At 35.6% G+C, this 18870-nt stretch overlaps 1 protein-coding gene across 2 annotated transcripts in view; it reads left to right on the top strand.

Annotated features, from left to right (window-relative positions):
- The window catches only part of unc5cb (unc-5 netrin receptor Cb), a 190375-nt gene that overhangs the window by 106946 nt on the left and 64559 nt on the right, over positions 1-18870 (top strand). For both annotated transcript variants that reach the window (XM_051911073.1, XM_051911074.1), the window contains exons 3-4: positions 2705-2848; positions 17995-18098. In XM_051911073.1, coding sequence (XP_051767033.1) covers positions 2705-2848; positions 17995-18098 — 248 coding nt within the window. The remainder of the gene's footprint in view (positions 1-2704; positions 2849-17994; positions 18099-18870) is intronic.

Genomic DNA, 18870 nt, shown 5'->3' with positions numbered 1-18870 from the left:
GTATTATCTTTGGAATAACAGTTATATATTATACATACATTATTTTATAATTATTAATTATTTTATAATAAATTATTTTTTATAAATATGTATAATTTTACAATTATTTTAAATATTTTTATAGTTATTTATAATTATTTTATATAGTTGTTAATGTTTTTTAATAATTATTTATATTGTTAGCTTCATAATTATGATCTATTCAGTTTTTAATAAATGTGTGTAATAAATATGTTATTGTTTTTATGCTTTTATAATTAATTTATTATTTCTTATGTATGAATGCATAAGTGAAAATCTATATTTCTCTTATATATATATATATATATATATATAACTTAAAAATAAAAAATATTTATATGCAAATATGTATTTATTATATATGTATGTTTTATTTTATTGTTTTATCTTTTATATATTTATTGTAATATAAATATATTTATTATCATTGGAATAACATATATATATATATATATATATTCTTTTATAATAATAATAATTATTTTACAATTATTTTTAATAAATATTTGTCATTTTACAATTATTAAATATTTTTATAATTATTTATAATTGTTATTTTATATAGTTTTTAATGGTTTTAATAATTATTTATATTGGTTAATTTAATAATTATAGCTCATGTTTATGAGTGTTATGAGGAAAATATTAAAAATCAATTAGATGTGTAATAAATATTTTTTGTTTTTTTGTTTTTATATTTTTGTAATTTATTATTTGTTATATATGAATGCATACATGAAAATCTATATTTCTCTGCTTCTATTTATATCATTTTATCCTAAAATCATATTGATTAAAATAAACCCTATTCATATACCATGATATTTGCATTCTGCATGTCTAAAAAAAGTTATCAAATTTTGTTGTTTATCTCTGTGAGTGATTTTAAATGTCTGCAGATGAAGCAACAAGCAATTAGTATGTAGAAGAAGCTGGAGGAGAGGAGAGCAGAGCAGCTCATTTGCATAGAGGATTACTGTGGCTTTATGGCTCAGGCTGGAGCCGCTGGCGCTGCAACCCAATCAGAACCTGAGCCCGAAAACCACCTCAGGGGCCCGTTGGGCTCAGACACGCACTGACACGAATTCAGCGCACCGCGAGGAGCCATTCCAGCGCCTGTGAGCGCGCGACAGCTGCGTCGACGTCTCCGCTTACACGTTCATCCAGAGACACGCAGACATCGGTTAGCTCACATCTCTGTATCCCCGCGATGAAATATATACGGCTAAAAGCGTAAAAATGAAGACACGGGTTGTAATGTAGCGTTTCGAGAGGCGTCCGGGCTGAAGGCCGCTGCCGTGGGCACGTTCATTTGTTTAGCGTCCAGCGGCCAGATGAACAATAATCAGAGGAGTTTAGCAAACAGGATTCGGCCTGCCGTGACGGTCCAAATGCAGCTACAAAGACTCACAACAGCTCAATCATCTTGGCAGTCGATCTGCGCAAACACAGACGAGCTCAACGCTCACGGCCCGCGTGTGTTTGATCACATTCACAGTAAATCACTCCTCATCGTCAGGTGTTTGATTGACGAATGCTGTTCTGTGACGCTCAAATCAATGCGTGCCATAGAGACGTACGAGAACAGAGAATTTATGATGCACGGATGAATGTGGAGGTTCTAGAAAACAGCATCAGCTGATCTTTATGACATGAAAAATTCAGCTTTACTCTGATTTTACCACGATTATGGAGTGTTGTTAGGCACACGCTGGCAAAATAAAGTTTTGATCTTTTATCTCTATTTTTTTGTTCATTTCTAATCCCTCCACGCCACAAGTGTTGCTGGTTTTGTTCAATAATAGTGTTGTGAGGTACAGCATAATTTAAATTATTCTTTTATAGTAATTATTTTTTTAAATTGTAATAAAATTATAATTTGTGTAATGCATGTGTATATATATATATATATATATATAATATAAAAATAAAATAATGTTTTTAAAAATATTTTTTAAATATTGTTATAATAGTCTTTCTGTTTGTCACTTACCAACAGAGAGCTGTGGCAAAACTAGATGTTTATTTTATTTTATTCTATTTTATTTTATTTTTGTTTTGTTTTATGTTTTATATCTTTTATTTTATTTTATTTATTTTTATTATTTATTTTATTTTTATATATAATTTTTTTATTTTATTTTATTTATTTATATTGTGTCATTTCATTTTATTTATTTTATTTTTATATTTTATTTTATATTTTATTTTATTTTTATTATGTATTATTGTTTATTTTTTATTTTATATGATTTGTTTTATTTTATTTGTTTTTATTTTATAGCATTTTTTTATTTTATTTATTTTTATTTTATATCATTTATTTATTTTCATTTATTATTCATTTATTTATTTGATCAATATGAGCTAAAGAGCCATGTATTCCTCTGATTTTACCACGATTATGAGCTGTTGTTAGGTACAATGTGAAGCAGAAGTGTGGTAAAATCTCTAAAGCTCAGCCTCGGTTGGATTATTGATCTTATTAAATAGTGGCAAATAAGTTCTGTTACTGAAACATATAATCTTGACAAGCAGTCTTGAAGATTTCAGTCATTCCCCATTTAAGTAGATGGAGCTGAAATAACTGCCTGGAGGTTTACAAGAGCTGACGCTTTCATTACATCATACGAGCGGTTTGAAGAACCTCGATGTCTCTCTGACTCTGTCTCTCTGTCTGTAGGTTTGGTGGTTCGGGAGGCCAGTATCGAGATCACCCGTCAGCAGGTGGAGGAACTGTTCGGTCTGGAGGATTTCTGGTGTCAGTGTGTGGCCTGGAGCTCCGCGGGAACCACCAAGAGCCGTAAGGCCCACGTCCGGATCGCCTGTGAGTCCACACGCACTAACAATACACGCACGACTCATCGAGGAGCAGATTCTGATGTTTCCTTTTCCTCTCGTGGAACTGTGTTGCGTTTACATTCTTGTGGTCGTTTTCCTCATTTAGTGTTACTAACAAAAGCCAATCACAGCGCTCGTGTTTATAAACAGCTGCTGATCTCACTCTTTCCAACAATTCGTCTGGCATCCCTCATGCAGACTCCACCTTTTTCCTAAATAGTTTATATCCAAGAGCTGGACGTCCCAATGTGTCTCACCGTGTCTCGGTCCTGTCGCTGCTGCAGATACTGAGACACACCCAGATACCTTCACAAACCCGATGCAGTGACGCCAGGAAGGTTTTGTTCACTTCAGTCACTCTTACGACTGTGTGAATGTGATGCAGTTTTTGTCAGCTGAACTCCTTTGAACTAAAATTTTATTTTATTTTATTTATTTATTTTTTTTATATTTATTTATTTATTTATTTAATTAATTTTTGCTTTATTTATTTGTTATTTGTTATATTTTTTTATTTTATTTTTCTATTTCTATTTTTTATTTTTTATTATTTTATTTGATATTTTATTTGTTATTATTTTTATTTTTTATTTTTATTTTATTTATTTATTGTTTTATTTATTTATTTAACAATTTTTTTTTTTTTTTTTTTATTTTATATATATATATATATATATATATATATTTATTTATTTTTATTTTACATTTTTATTTTCTATTTATTTATATTTTATTTTATTTTTTAATATTTAATATTTTTATTTTATTTATTTTTGTTTTATTTATTTATTATTTATTTATTTATTTTATATTTTTATTTTATTTTATTTATATTTTATATTTATATTTTAACTTTATTATATTTATAGTTTATATTTTTTATTTTTTATTTTTTTTATTTATTTATTCATTATTTTATTTTATTTTATTCAAAGGGGTTTAGGGGATCAGAATTTCCAAGTCTTTCTGTTTGTCACTTTCCAACCGAGAGCCGGTGCAGAACGAGATGTTTTTCCAGCATAAAGAGACGCTGGAGCAGATACTGCTGTACTTACTTAGGTGGAGGAGCTCTTCAGTGTGTGTGTGTGTGTGTGTGTGTGTGTGAATGAGAGATGTGTGAAATGACTCAGTCACACTAGATGAACAGCGCAGGCGAGAACACACACCACTTATACATTATCTTATTGTTCTTCTGCTCGTCTGCAGTCGTCCGGCGGTGAACATCTCGACTCGTGTAGTGAGAGAGCAGTGTCGATGCAGCGTCTGTACTAAAGACTGTAATAATGCATCTAAAATCTGCCAAAATCACTCTTTATTACTCGCATTTGTCTAAAATAATTTCACATGCTTAAAATCGTTTTGATTTCATACTGACTTTAAGCACTTTAGTCTATTTTGCTGTAGATTCAGCAAACGCTTTTCCAGTGAGGTTAGGAGACTAATTAATCCTCCTCATTGACCTGCTGGCTTTAGTTACAGTTATTCTGCTGCTGTGGGTCAATAGAGCTGGTCTCAGGTCAGTGTTACTGCAGCACGTTCTGCTTTAATCATTGTAACCTTTGATTCAAATCAGAATGAATCCCTATTCAAATGTCCTGGCTTTGCTCCACTGACCGCCTGCTCGATTCGCTCTCTCTCTCTCTCTCTCTCTCTCCGGAGACTAATGGAAACAGCAGCGATCATTTACCCTTTTTCAGCGTCCTGTATGTGACAGATGTTTTAATCAGGGCCTGAGTAACACTCCAGAGCGATAAATAAGCAGCGTTTTGTTGTTGTGGAACGGTGATCAATGGAAACGCCATAAAGTTCAGGAGCTGTAGAAGGCTCCGCGCTCTCATTGAGGATATTAATTGCGAGCGTGATTTGTGAGCGTGTCGCGTCGGGCACTTCTGCCGTGAGTTATGAGGGGACGAGCTTCGATCTGGACACAGATGCTGTTTAACACGGACTCACACACAGCAGTGATTTACCTCAGCACAACACACTCGACGAGACAGAATAACATACTACTGTACTACTCATACTTTACTTTCACAGGATATATGGAATAACTGAATGAACTACTGCTACAAATACATTATACAAGCAGAAAACTGTATCCCATAATGCAGTGCACTTGACTTGACCTTCCATTTGCAGTGTGATGAATGAACTGAAAGTGATAACCTTTACTGATCCTCCCTTTACTGACTTTTACTTGATCGGACCGCCAAAAGTTAAGAGACAATTTGTTTATAAATGCAAATTTATGATGTTTTTTTTTAGATAATAACTAGATGCAAGCTGTTTTAAATAATAGTATATAATAGTAAAATAATATAATAATTTATATATATATATGTGCGTGTGTGTGTTGTTTTAGAAATAGTATTTTTAATACATAACAGTATTAAGTTTAAGTATTTTTATTTTTTCAAAAAGTGTTTGTGTATATATATAAATTGTTATATATATATATATATATATATATATATATGTATATATATATGTATATATATATATATGTGTGTGTTATTGTATTAAAAAAATATATTGTTATAAATGCAACCTGTCATGTTTTTAAAAGTAGTATATAATAATAAAAAATAAAAATAAATAATTTCATTAAATTAAAAATATTTATATAAAATGTTACATATTTGTGTGTGTTGTTTTAGAAATAGTATTTTTAATACATAACTTAGTATTGTTTAAGTATTTTTATTTTTAAAAAAGTGTTTTTATATTTATATATAAATTATATTTATATAATTATTATATTATTATAAATGCAAATTTATGACTTATTTTTGAGATAACTAGATGCAACCTGTCATGTTTTAAAAATATTATATAAAATTAAAATAATAAAAATAAATAAAAAATGTAATAAAATAAAAAAATATATGAAATGTTAAATATTATATATATATATATATATATATATATGTGTGTGTGTGTGTTGTTTTAGAAATAGTATTTTTAATACATAACTTTTATTTTTAATAAAGTGTCTGTATATTTATATATAAACTGTTATATTTATATAATATATATATATATGCATATAGTGTTTTCAAAAATAATATTGTAATATTATAAATGCAAATTTATGATTTATTTTTGAGATAACTAGATGCAACCTGTCATATTTTTAAAATAGTATGTAATAATAAAATATTAAAAATATTAAAAATATTAAAAAATTGTTTAAATAAAATTAAAAATATTTAAATCTTTTTTTAAATAGTTCTTGTCTATTTATATATAAATTTTATATATATAATATTAATTTAAAAAATATTATTTGTATTATTTTAATATTAAAAAATAATGTGCATTATACAGTAAAATATGGTCCATTATGCAGTAGGCAGTGTGCATTTTCATCTATTCCAAACAAGCTGTGCTCCAGGTAGCATACTAGCATACTACTGTTACCATTTCTGCAAAATATTTTGCAATACTTTGTGTCATGTTGAGAATGGAATACTTGCTTACTCTTACTGAATATCACACAGTATGTACTGTACACTGCCTACTGTACTATTCTCTTTAAAATAGTAAGTGAAACAGTATGCATTATTCCTTGGTCACAAAATATTGCACGGTTAATTCAGTACGTGTCCAGATAAAATGACTATTTTACATTTCATCTAATTTTGTGTAAAAATATGTAATATTTACTGTATCAGCCCGATCAAGTAATGAATCATAAAACATGTTAAAAATTACAGTTGACATTGCATTATGGGATACAATATTCCATGCACATTGTAGCAAATGAAGTAGGTCTTCTGGATATTTTGTGCATACAGGACATTTGCATACTGTACACTGTATACATGTACTATATATAGTATACTGCAGCAATCATAGGCGTAGCATGATAGCTATTCCAAACACAGCGTCAGTTTCAGTGTGTGTAATGAGGGCTCGTTTGGTGGATTTAAATACTAGATGCCAACTCAGCGATCGCTTCACTTTAGCAGCGGTGGCGGGATTGAATCATTTCAGAGGTGAGACGGGAGAATTCAACTATGTAAATGGCCCTTAATTCACTAACTTGTGTAATTTAGCACAAGTAGCCAAAGACATGCAATTAATGTAATTGTTTTCATATGCGACCACGTGTGCGGCCGCAGCCTGGCAGAGGAGGCTCATGGGAGCTGAGCTGTGCCCGCCGGGCGTCGTCGGGTTCAGCCGGAGCTGGTCGGAGGTTCAGAGCTGATCTGCTCGCTGCATTTGGCCGCGACTCTTTTTGTGTCTGAGAGAAGCCGTCGTCATCTCAGCCAACACAAGCTGTGATATTTTCCCCTGAAGCCATTCTCCGGTCCAAAGCCAACAGGAGACATTTTGTTGTGTATTTCACACATCTCCAGTAAACTCTTCTCGTTTCAGTTTTAAATAGTGTCAGGTCTCAAAGTAAACTTGGCTTTTTACATTTTTAAAAGTTAATTTGAATGTTTATTCCTTTGCAGACGTACTATGCTGCTATGTTGATTTGAGTGGTTGCCAGGGTGTTGCTCAGGCACTTTCTATGTGTTTGCGAGTTACACAATGAGTTTTAATACATGTTTAGACCACTAGTAATACTGATTTATTGACTTACCATATTTAGAATGTTTATTACATAAAATATGTAATGTTTTGAGGCCTTTTGTAAAATTTAGCTGAAAATAAATGCAAGAAAATCTGAGTAATGCTTGCCTGTGCAAAACTCACTATTGTGTTGCCAGGGTGTTGCTAAGCAGTTAGGTGTAGGTGTTTTTAGGGTGTTTTATCATCCAGCAGTTTCTACAGTGTTCTGGGTGGTTGCTATGACGTTGCTAGGGTATTGTGGGTGGTTGCTATGGCGTTGCTAAGAAGTTTAAAACTTTTTTCGGCCTGTTTCGTTGTCCAGCAGTTGCTACAGTGTTCTGGGTGGTTGCTATGGCATTGCTAAGAAGTTTAAAACTTTTTTCGGCCTGTTTCGTTGTCCAGCAGTTGCTACAGTGTTCTGGGTGGTTGCTATGACGTTGCTAGGGTATTGTGGGTGGTTGCTATGACGTTGCTAAGAAGTTTAAAACTTTTTTCGGCCTGTTTCGTTGTCCAGCAGTTGCTACAGTGTTCTGGGTGGTTACTATGAGGTTGTTAGGGTATTGTGGTTGGTTGCTATGGCGTTGCTAAGAAGTTTAAAGTTTTTTCTGCCTTTTTTGTTTTCCAGCAGTTGCTACAGTGTTCTGGGTGGTTGCTATGAGGTTGCTAGGGTATTGTGGTTGGTTGCTATGACGTTGCTAAGAAGTTTAAAACTTTTTTCGGCCTGTTTCGTTGTCCAGCAGTTGCTACAGTGTTCTGGCTGGTTGCTATGAGGTTGCTAGGGTATTGTCAGTGTTTGCTAAGAAGTGTAAAGCTTTTTTTCTGCCTGTTTTGTTGTCCAGCAGTTGCTACAGTGTTCTGGGTGGTTGCTATGAGGTTGTTAGGGTATTGTGGGTGGTTGCTATGGCGTTGCTAAGGAGTGTAAAGCTTTTATCTGCCTGTTTTGTTGTCCAGCAGTTGCTACAGTGTTCTGGGTGGTTACTATGAGGTTGTTAGGGTATTGTGGTTGGTTGCTATGGCGTTGCTAAGAAGTTTAAAGTTTTTTCTGCCTTTTTTGTTTTCCAGCAGTTGCTACAGTGTTCTGGGTGGTTGCTATGAGGTTGCTAGGGTATTGTGGTTGGTTGCTATAGTGTTGCTAAGGAGTGTAAAGCTTTTATCTGCCTGTTTTGTTGTCCAATAGTTGCTACAGTGTTCTGGGCGGTTGCTATGAGGTTGCTAGGGTATTGTGGATGGTTGCTATGGGGTTGATTTCTTAGAGTCTCAAGTGAAAAGGGTCGTCTACTTACTGAAGTAATACTGATGATTGACTTAATATATTAAAACTAATTTTAATACAAGAATGCATTAAAATGGTCAAAAAAAGACACTGATAATGTTACAAAAGTTTTCTATTTCAAAAATATTCTGAGCAGAAGAAACTTCTTTCAAAACATTTTTCTCACAACAGGTTCAAGGCCTTTCGTGAGATTCAGCTGAGTGTGAAATGCTTGTAATTTGTTTATCTCTTCTGTTATGCAGCTGAAGTTTCAATTAAAGTTTGTTGTGTGTTCCTGAAAGTATCGAGACCCGTGTAGAGTTTATCGTCTCCAACCTTGCATTAATTTATAATAAGCAGAAAGGTTGTGTACCGCTACATATCACAAATGGCATTGTAATGCGTTTGGCCCATTAGAGGCGGTAATAAATTCAGCGCGTGTGTGTTTGCTCATTTCCACCATGTCCAACTCTACCTTACATTATTCACCACTCAGGTTTTTGGCCCCGGAACGGCACAAAATATGGATCGCATTTTGTCGAGAACCCCAAAGTGCTTTAAATCGGGCCGCTCGGCTCAACTGCTGTTAATGTGACAAACCTGCGCGGCGAGGGCCGGTGCGCTACACACTAGAACAAATATTGAGGAGAGGCTTGATTTAGCATGCTCGAAACTCTGAAACTATTCAGAAGGGGGAGACGGATTGGACGGGAAAACTTTCCTCAGGCCGTGTGCCAGGATGTAATGAGTCAGTAAAAGGAACATGCGATGGTGATTGCAGCACAGACTGCTGCAGTGCCAATGAGCTCATTTGATTCCCTCGCATCTTTACTTCTGTGCCTCGGTTTCATTTAAAGAAGATGCTTGTGTACATGTAATGTTGCTGTTTGAGCATGAAAAAGGCGGGAGTTCTTCTCTATGTCAGTGTCAGTGTTTCTGAACTCCTGAAACGCCTCCATTGTAGTCTTGAGTTTTCTTCACAATATTCCTCATTTAAATAATTCATACGCAGAATAAAGGGGCGGGGCCTGGTTGGGTTAGTTAGTAGTGTGTTGAAACTGGCGGTTATGGTAAGGGGCGGGACATTTCCCAAACACCAATCACAACACACTGCTCCAGCCGACCAATCAGAGCACATTGTGCTTTTCAGAAGGAGGGGCTTCATAGAGACAGGAACTAAACAGAGCGTTACTGACAGACTGGGAAGAGAGGAGCTGCAACAATGGAGAATATGAGGAAAATAATCAACATTTAAGCAGGAAAACCTGCTCTAGTAGAGCCTAAAAACAACAAGAGGGCATAATATGGCCTGTTGAATTCCTCATGTTAACATTGAGAGTGGCTGCAGTGTTCACTACTAAAGAAGGCAGACTCTGACCTGGCATGAGCCGTGTTCGATTTACAGTCAGTCGTTTCAAGCTCACGTGTGTCAGAACAACCAATTAATTGTGCCCACAATGGGGCGGGTGCGGCGCGTGGGCCTCGGGGGACGGCCTGTAATGGAATGAAAACGCTGGTAATTGGACTGAGTTGTTTAAACTGCCAATCCCAGCGCCGCGTGGAGACTGACTCACGCTTTAAACAGCGACTCACCCGCAGTTATTACTGTAATGGCCCCGATGCGCTCGCTGACGACTCACAAACACATTTGGACATGCTCTGCGTTCATGTCTGTGTGCTAAAACTGTTTCCTACGTATTAATTTCACTTTTCACTGGTGTGGAAACAGCACTGGGTGATACAACTAAAAAAAGATCTTTATTTTCAGCCCTGATAATATTCTGTTTTGGGGTTTTTAACACCAAAATGCTATAAAAGGCATTTTTTTTCCCCCTAGTCATTTCATCCAAACAGCCATTGTAGCTTTAAAAAGTAGATTCAAAATTAATTTTTGTTTAATCCAAGTAAAACACTATATATATATATATATATATATACTAATAATTTTTTTCTAATCATTTCATCCAAACAGCTATTTTTGCTTCAAAAAATAGATTGTTCATGCAAGAAGTACAGTAAAGTTATTTAAATTAATCTTAGACTTATTTTTTTAGTATACATAAATGAATCGGACTTCACTTCTGGTTCTGCTGGTTTATTGAGGTTAAATTAAAATACTGTAATAAATCAATATGCTATTTAGTTTTTTATATCTCCAGCAAAACCATTGTGAAGATATAAATGTTGTAAATATTTGATATGTCAAATTTATTACACTATTTAAAAAGCACTTTGAGCTAGTACATGTATGAAAGGTGCTACTGTATATACTGTATATATACTGTGTGTGTGTGTGTGTGTGTGTGGGATAGTGTAAGGTGATAGAATATACAGTTTGTACAGTATAAAAGCCATTATGTCTATGGAAAATCCCCTTAAAACATAAAAACCCAACATGTGTGTTTGTGTGGTCAGCTGTGTCAGTGTTGTTTAACATCACAGATGAAGGGCTATTTTGTCATGAGAGCAAACGGTTTATTCTTTTTCAGATCATGTGACGTGATTTGACATGACGGTATATGCGGCGGCTCTTCAGTGTCTTTTCTATCGTTGAATGTAGTTAGTGATCAGAATAATGTTGCGTTTCTTCTATATGCTGATGTGAGTAGACATTGTGTGTGTGTGTGTGTGTGCTGTTGGCGTTCTCTCTCTGTTTTGACCTTGGTTTGTTGTGACACCCACAGGGCAGCTTTCTGTCTCTGGTTCAGAGAAACTCACGACCTTCATCCCTCGTCCACAGCGCTGTCTCAGTGTACGGCGTGGGAAGACAGACGCTTCTCTTCAATGACAAACATCATTCTTCAGAATGAGCGACCTGATGATGATTCGCTCTCGAGACGATGCTTCCTGACCTCAGATCAGAACACAACATGCATGAGGGCCTGAATTTCATTTCAGAAAACTTTATAACATCTTTCTGTAAATATGATGCACATAGCAGCCCTGTGTGCAACAATAATTCATATTTAAAAGCACAGAGGAGCTTCCCTTAATCTGTACCCAACCAAACTTCCCATAATTCCCTTTACCGAGAGGACAAACGCCGTCTCAGAGCAGGACTTGAGCTTCTGTTTGTCATAAGCAACATCAGCAAATCGCTTGTTTCTGTCCAACACAACTATAACACTCTGTTAACAACCACTGGCTCTGTTTCAGAAGCGTTATTATAATCCATCCATCAAATATGTATGAAACGTTTCTTTTATCATTCCAGCGAACTCGTCTCCTATTACTGCTTGTTTGGATGTTTGGTTCGGCACCTCAGGTCCAAATTTAAGCAAATTTGAGAGAAATATAATCTCAAAAACAGGCCAATTTACCCAAAAATAAACAGGAAAAATGAGTATCTTTACCATAAAGAAAATTAATCCTATTTTTAGAACTATTAAGCTGATATTATGTTCATGACAATTTCTCATTACTTTAATACATCCATATGCTTTCGTCAGTATTCTAATTAGTATTTCTTTACTGTATTTTTTTTTTTTGTTACAGTAAATAATTGCTAATAATCTTATTCCAATCAACATAAATGACATTGCAACATATATTACCATGATGTACTGTATATGGGGAGGGAAATTAGCTTAATTGTCATGAATATAATGTGTTAATGGTCCAAAAACATTTTTATTATGCTAAATATAAATTATTTTACCCAAAATGTAAAGAAAGAGATATGAGCTGAAGTTGTGAGATTCAGTGTTTGAGTTTGTATAACGTCGGCGCTCAGGTCGAACGCTGCTGCTCACTGTCTGGATCACACTGACTGGATTAGAGACTGTATCCCAGAGTTCCTGGAGTCACAGAGTCTTACTGCAGGATCCTCGTGGATATTCCTGCTCTGTGTGTGTGTGTGTGTGTGTGTGTGTGTGTGTGTGCAATCAGACGTGACCTTTGCAGAGAATCTGAAGGTTGTGATGATCACCAATCAAATTTTTTGACTTGTGAATGTTGTTCTTAAAAGCTGTCTTTTGAAATTTGAGCTAAAGAGAAATTTTAATGAAAAAAAAATAATAATAATTTTGTAATTTTAACACAGTTTTGCTGAAGCAGAATGAGCTGTACTTGTACATCTGTTACCTACATAGCGGACGTTACCAAGATGGCTGCTGACTGACTTCCCTTAAATGGGATTTTACTTGATTGTCATTTTCACTTCAGGCACGGTGTTGTTGATCTTTTTCGAGGGAGCAGACGGCACATACACTATATAACACGACTCCTTCAGCTCTCAGTGGCCACGTTATTACCGTCTCCTCCAGCTGAATATAATATATGTCTAATGGACCTGCAGGCCGCTGGAGCGAGACGCTCTCTTCACCTCCCTCTCCTGCTCCGGCTCTCACCTCTTCCATCGCGTGTGGGAACACAGAGAAATATTGGATTTTTATTAGAGCAGCAGTGAAATCTCTCCTCATCTTTCCTCCTCTGTGGACCTCATGGACAGCCGTAGAGTAGACAGACAGAGATGGAGGGAGTGTGAGATGGAGGAGGCCCAGAGGAGAGCGTGGGAGCGCGGCTCATCCATCACTGTCAGCGAGGAAGAAACGGGCGCGAGTACAACCGGCCTTCTGACTGGCTGACAGAAGCTGTCAGTTGTGCTGCTCCGCCCCCTTTTCTCATTTGGTGACATAGATGTAACAAAGTCATCTAGATTTGTTTAGAGTCAAAGAAACTTGAGTAACAGTGACATGAGTCATTACGGACGGGACTTCAATCCTGATTAACCTAGACAGAAATTATGAGGATTATAAGCACCTTTTGAACATGCAAACCATTTTAACAGGGTCTGTGTGCATTTTTATCTTACATTTCATACAGTTGATGGTGACAAACATGAAGCAGGGCAACAACTCACTGTGATGAAGCCTATAGAATACAGTTAGAATGACCATGAAATTCAAGATATCAGGGCAAAAATACCCCTGTATGAGGTTTTGTCTCATATTGATATGATGATATAAACACGAGTGCTGTTTCTGTTCTGAATAGCACGAGTGCAAATGTGATACTGATTTTATACATATTGTGACACAATATTGTCTGTTTTTGCTCAGTTTTGCCAACGAAAATATTACCTATAAAGCCAGAGCAGAACTGTTCACACACACACAGCAGTGCTTAATTTCTGAATGAATCTGCATTTTGAGCAAATCAATCGGTGAACCAATGATTCAATGACTCATTCATAAAGAGAGCTTCATTCCTGAATGAATCAGCCATTTGAACGAATTGAATGAATGAATGAATGACTCAGTGACTTAATCATTTAGACATTTACCGCCACCTACTTTTAATTTCTTATTTAGAGTATAATTTCATAATAAAAATTATTTCATATTTCCATATTAATATATATATATATATATATATATATAAAAAACCCCATTAAAGATATAGTTCACCCAAAAAAGAAAATTCTGTCGTCATTGACTCACTCCATGGCCTCATGATTGTTAAAGCCTAAAAGTTTGTGTGTTATAAATTCTATGTTGAATCAAATCAAATATTTCTTTCTAAAGCTACTTTTTGTAAAGTTTATTTGATGCTTTTCTCATTTAACACAATAATGACTTTAAATTATTTTTGGGGGGATAATTTATCAGCCAAATTTGATGTGCAAGTAATTTGCGATTAAAAAAAAAAAAAAAAAAAAAAAAAAAAATATTGTACTATACACTCTAAAATATGTTGGGTTAAAAACAACCTAAGATGGGTTAAAAATGGACAAACCCATCGAATTGGGTTGTTTTAACTCAGCGAATTGGTTATTTTAACCCAGCGAATTGGGTTATTTTAACCCAATGAATTTGGTTTGTTTTAACCCAGCAAATTGGGTTATTTTAACCCAATGAATTGGTTTGTTTTAACCCAGCAAATTGGGTTATTTTAACCCAATGAATTGGTTTGTTTTAACCCAGTGAATTGGTTGTTTTAACCCAGCGAATTGGGTTATTTTAATCCAATGAATTGGTTGTTTTAACCCAGGGAATTGGGTTATTTAACCCAATGAATTGGTTTGTTTTAACCCAGTGAATTGGTTATTTTTAACCCAGTGTATTGGGTTGTTTTAACCCAGCGAATTGGTTGTTTTAACCCAGCGAATTGGGTTATTTTAACCCAGTGTATTGGGTTGTTTTAACCCAGTGTATTGGGTTGTTTTAACCCAGTGAATTGGCTGTTTTAACCCAGCGAATTGGATTATTTTAACCCAGTGTATTGGGTTGTTTTAACCCAGTGTATTGGGTTGTTTTAACCCAGTGAATTGGCTGTTTTAACCCAGCGAATTGGTTATTTTTAACCCAGTGTATTGGGTTGTTTTAACTCAGCGAATTGGGTTGTTTTAATCCAGCGAATATAGTAATTTTTAAACAATAGTTGGGTTAAATAAAAATAAAACAGGTTGGGCAAGCATTTAACCCAACCCCTGGGTTTGTTCATTTTCAACCCAACTTGGGTTGTTTTTAATCCAGCATGTTTTAGTGTGATTTATTGCATTGATATTAATATCATTTAAAATGTTAATAATATTTAATATAAGGGCAAGTTAACACGGTTCTGCAAATGACAAGAAACAAATTATAATTATAAAGTTCTTTAAGAGTGCAAACAGTATTAATATTTTACTGTACAGGGTTTTTTCAGACACATTTGGGGCATTTTTGGTGGTCATGTGCACATTTGGAGCATTTTGAAAGATTCGTTTTGATTTGTTTGAGCTTTCCCAGTGTCCAAAGTGCAATACTCAGGCTGTCTATGTAGGCAGCACACTAGGCTTTGAGACACAGCCCATGTGTAGCACTACTGGCAATATGAGGAAACATTAACCGAATGTGTGTCTGTGTGTGTGATGTTTCTATCATTCACAGAGGAATGAATCTGAACCCATTTATCATCATGACACCATTTTCCCATCATGGACCGATGATAAATGTGTAAATGACACTGACAGCAGATAAGCAGGAAATATTGTGTGGAAAATCCTCTGATCCACACGCTTTGAATGAGACTGCTGAAAGAGAGCCTGATGTACAACATTGAGAGTTGTGTAAAGTCTGTCTAATCACATTAATATTCAGCATGAAGCAGGAAACTCATTACACCACCTGTGAAAATGCTGGCCATCAGCCTGTGCCGCCACACGGTCCTCGTCCCCATGCTTTATTCACGCTGGAAGTCAAATATGTACCCAGGAAAGCAGGAGGATAGTGAGGAGCTGAGGCAAGAGCTGAATGAAAACACACAGATCTGTATTCCAGCAGCTTCCACTGGACTTACAGAAGCTGAGAGGAGATGTTTGAGGGAAAGATGGCCAGCACTGTTAAATATTACATCCCATGATGTCAGAGTGAATAACCAACATCTAATGCCTCGGCTGGAGAATGACCCTGTGTGACAGAAGAGATGTGTAGCGATTGGCAGAACTTCACTGATTATAGATAGGACTTGGTTTGGTTTGGATGGGCTGTCTCAAGGACTGTAGGTTGTTTTTTGCAGTTGCTGAGTGTCTTTGCTGTTTTACATCATCTTCACACAATCATATTCATAATGCATTAAAGAGGATGTATCATGAAAATCTGACTTTTTCCGTGTTTAAGTGCTATAATCGGGTCCCCGGTGCATCTACCAACCCAGAAAATGTGAAAAAAGACAACCCAGTAACTTTGTTTTGACAACCCTTTCTCTGCAAGCGTGTGAAAAAACGAGCCGCTCAGATTTCGCTCCCCTAGTGACGTAGGAAGGGGATCTTATTATAATATTACCAGCCCTTAATCTGCACGTTTCCACCCACGGTGCCGCCATTTTGTTTTCACAAGCGACAATGATGTACCGGTTCTAACGCCATGGCAAAAGTTGGAGCAAAGCATGCTAACTGTTCTGTCATTGACGAGCACTGAACACTATTTAGAGTCTCGTTAGCTTGGACAGCCTGAAGTTGACCCTGGCAAGATCGATTACTAAAAAAGATGCGTTTCTGTCCGAGCGATATTTTGGAAAAAATATTAGACCATTCACAGCATTTGATATCAATCATAAACGTTAGCCTGGTGTGTATGACTCTGTTTGGCAAACAGGTATGATATCTATAGTGGGTTTTGCACAAAAGATTAACATGACGGCACATGCTAGTGGATGAGCAACTACATAAATTTATCCACTAACCGTTCAGAAACGTCTAAAAGTTGTAACTTCTTCCTGAGTCTCTCCATCAGTGTCGACTCCGGTTTGAACAATGTAAGGCTGAACACCGTTACTGACAATCCTCATTTTGGCTGCGTGAGATTCTCCAGCTTTGTTGTTGTTGAGCGACCGAAGCGTGAGCTGTTAAAGCTCCGCCCTCTTCTGGAAAGGGGGCGGGAGCAGCAGCTCATTTGCATTTAAAGGGACACACACAAAAACGGCGTGTTTTTGCTCACACCCAAATAGGGGCAAATTTGACAAGCTATAATAAATGATCTGTGGGGTATTTTGAGCTGAAACTTCACAGACACATTCTGGAGACACCAGAGACTTATATTACATCTTGTATAATAGGTCCCTTTAATGTTTTGAGTCTTATTTTAATTGTCAAAGTGAAGCGAAGTAATTAAGTCACTAGATTTTTAAAAAGAAATGACTAGCACTAATTTACAAACTGATTATGTAATAAAAAAACATTTTGTGTTGTAATTTACAGGAAAACATTTTGTTTTTTTGTGAGATTTAAGGCTGTTTCTATTTTAAACTTTTGTTGATAATTGACTAAATCATATTTTAAAAAGCTACAGTTTTATTTAAAACAATTATTTATTCAAAGAAAACAATTTTTTTACACTACTAAAAAAAATACAACTAGTAATACTAGTAGGGATGTTATTTACATACATAGGGATGTTATTTAATTGGTTAATTTAAAGTATTAATTTCTTTTCTTTTTCTTTTAATCTGTATGAGTATTTCCACAAAAATATCCATCATTGAATAATAATCATAAATGTTTCTTAAGCAGCAAATCATCATATTAGAATGATTTCTGATCATGTGACACTGAAGACTGGAGTAATGATGCTGAAAATTCAGCTTTGATCACAGGAATAAATTACATTTTACAATATATTCACATAGAAAACAACTGATTTACATTATAATAATATATCACTTTTTTTTTTACTGTATTTTTGATCAAATAAATGCAGCTTTGGTGAGCAGAAGAGACTTTCAAAACATTAAAAATTCATAACAATTTAAAATTTTTGACCGGTAATGTAGTTTCCTGGATGATGCGCTCAGTCGTCTGCATTCACATGATGTGCTGACAATCTGTGTTTCTCTCATAGATCTCAGGAAAACCTTTGACCAGGAGCCTCTGGGAAAGGAAGTGTCACTCGAACAGGAAGTGCTTCTCCAGTGCCGCCCGCCAGAAGGAATACCTGCTGCTGAGGTATGGGTTTATCCGTCACACACACACACACACACAGAGCGCAGCACTCTCCGCTGATGAGTTTTATATCGAATTAGAGATTAACGTTTGTTACGGGGGCCGAAGCAAAGGTAAACTCCTCGCCGGCTGATGTGTAGATAACTCAATCACCTCAACTAAATGTCAGACTTCGTTCAGAAACATTTACCTCAGCAGCCACCTGTTAATTCCTATTTAGCTGCACAGGACATATTGATTCAGACATCGATTGTAGCTGGAGTGGGCTGTCAGACAAACTCGTCCTAAAGTTTTCGCTAAACAGGATTAATAGATGGCGGCTGTAAAGGATTTTCTCTGTCTTTTTTTTTTCCTTCAAAGCGTCCATCCTTACAATGACAAAGAGTAGGATGCAACAATTTGAGGCAAATCCGCGAGCGAAACCTCCTCCAGGCAGGCTTAACCAACTCAATGGACAGATTTCGGAGGAGGGTTTAACGTGAATGCCTCGGGCTGTGTTTTTCCCGCTCTTTTAATCATCTTAACATGTGTTTATGACGACCATCATTAACTTAAGACTATCTTTAGCCAAAATGCTGTGTTGATGGAGGGCGTGGGCATATTTGAATAACCACCCTGGATCTCTGGAGGAGAATGGGATGTTACGGATGCGCACGTGCACTTGTCAAAAATGAGCAACAAAGGCTTTTATTGGGGGAAATTGCTGTCTGCAGGCGCTCGTGGAATATTGTAGAGAAGTTTGAGCGTTTGGCGTGTGGAGATAACAGCGTCTTTC

The sequence above is a fragment of the Ctenopharyngodon idella genome, chromosome 10 (genome assembly GCF_019924925.1).
Source record: "Ctenopharyngodon idella isolate HZGC_01 chromosome 10, HZGC01, whole genome shotgun sequence".
Lineage (NCBI taxonomy): Eukaryota > Metazoa > Chordata > Actinopteri > Cypriniformes > Xenocyprididae > Ctenopharyngodon > Ctenopharyngodon idella.
The sequence above is the reverse complement of the archived record's forward strand: the minus strand, read 5'-3'. Positions and strand labels throughout refer to the sequence as shown.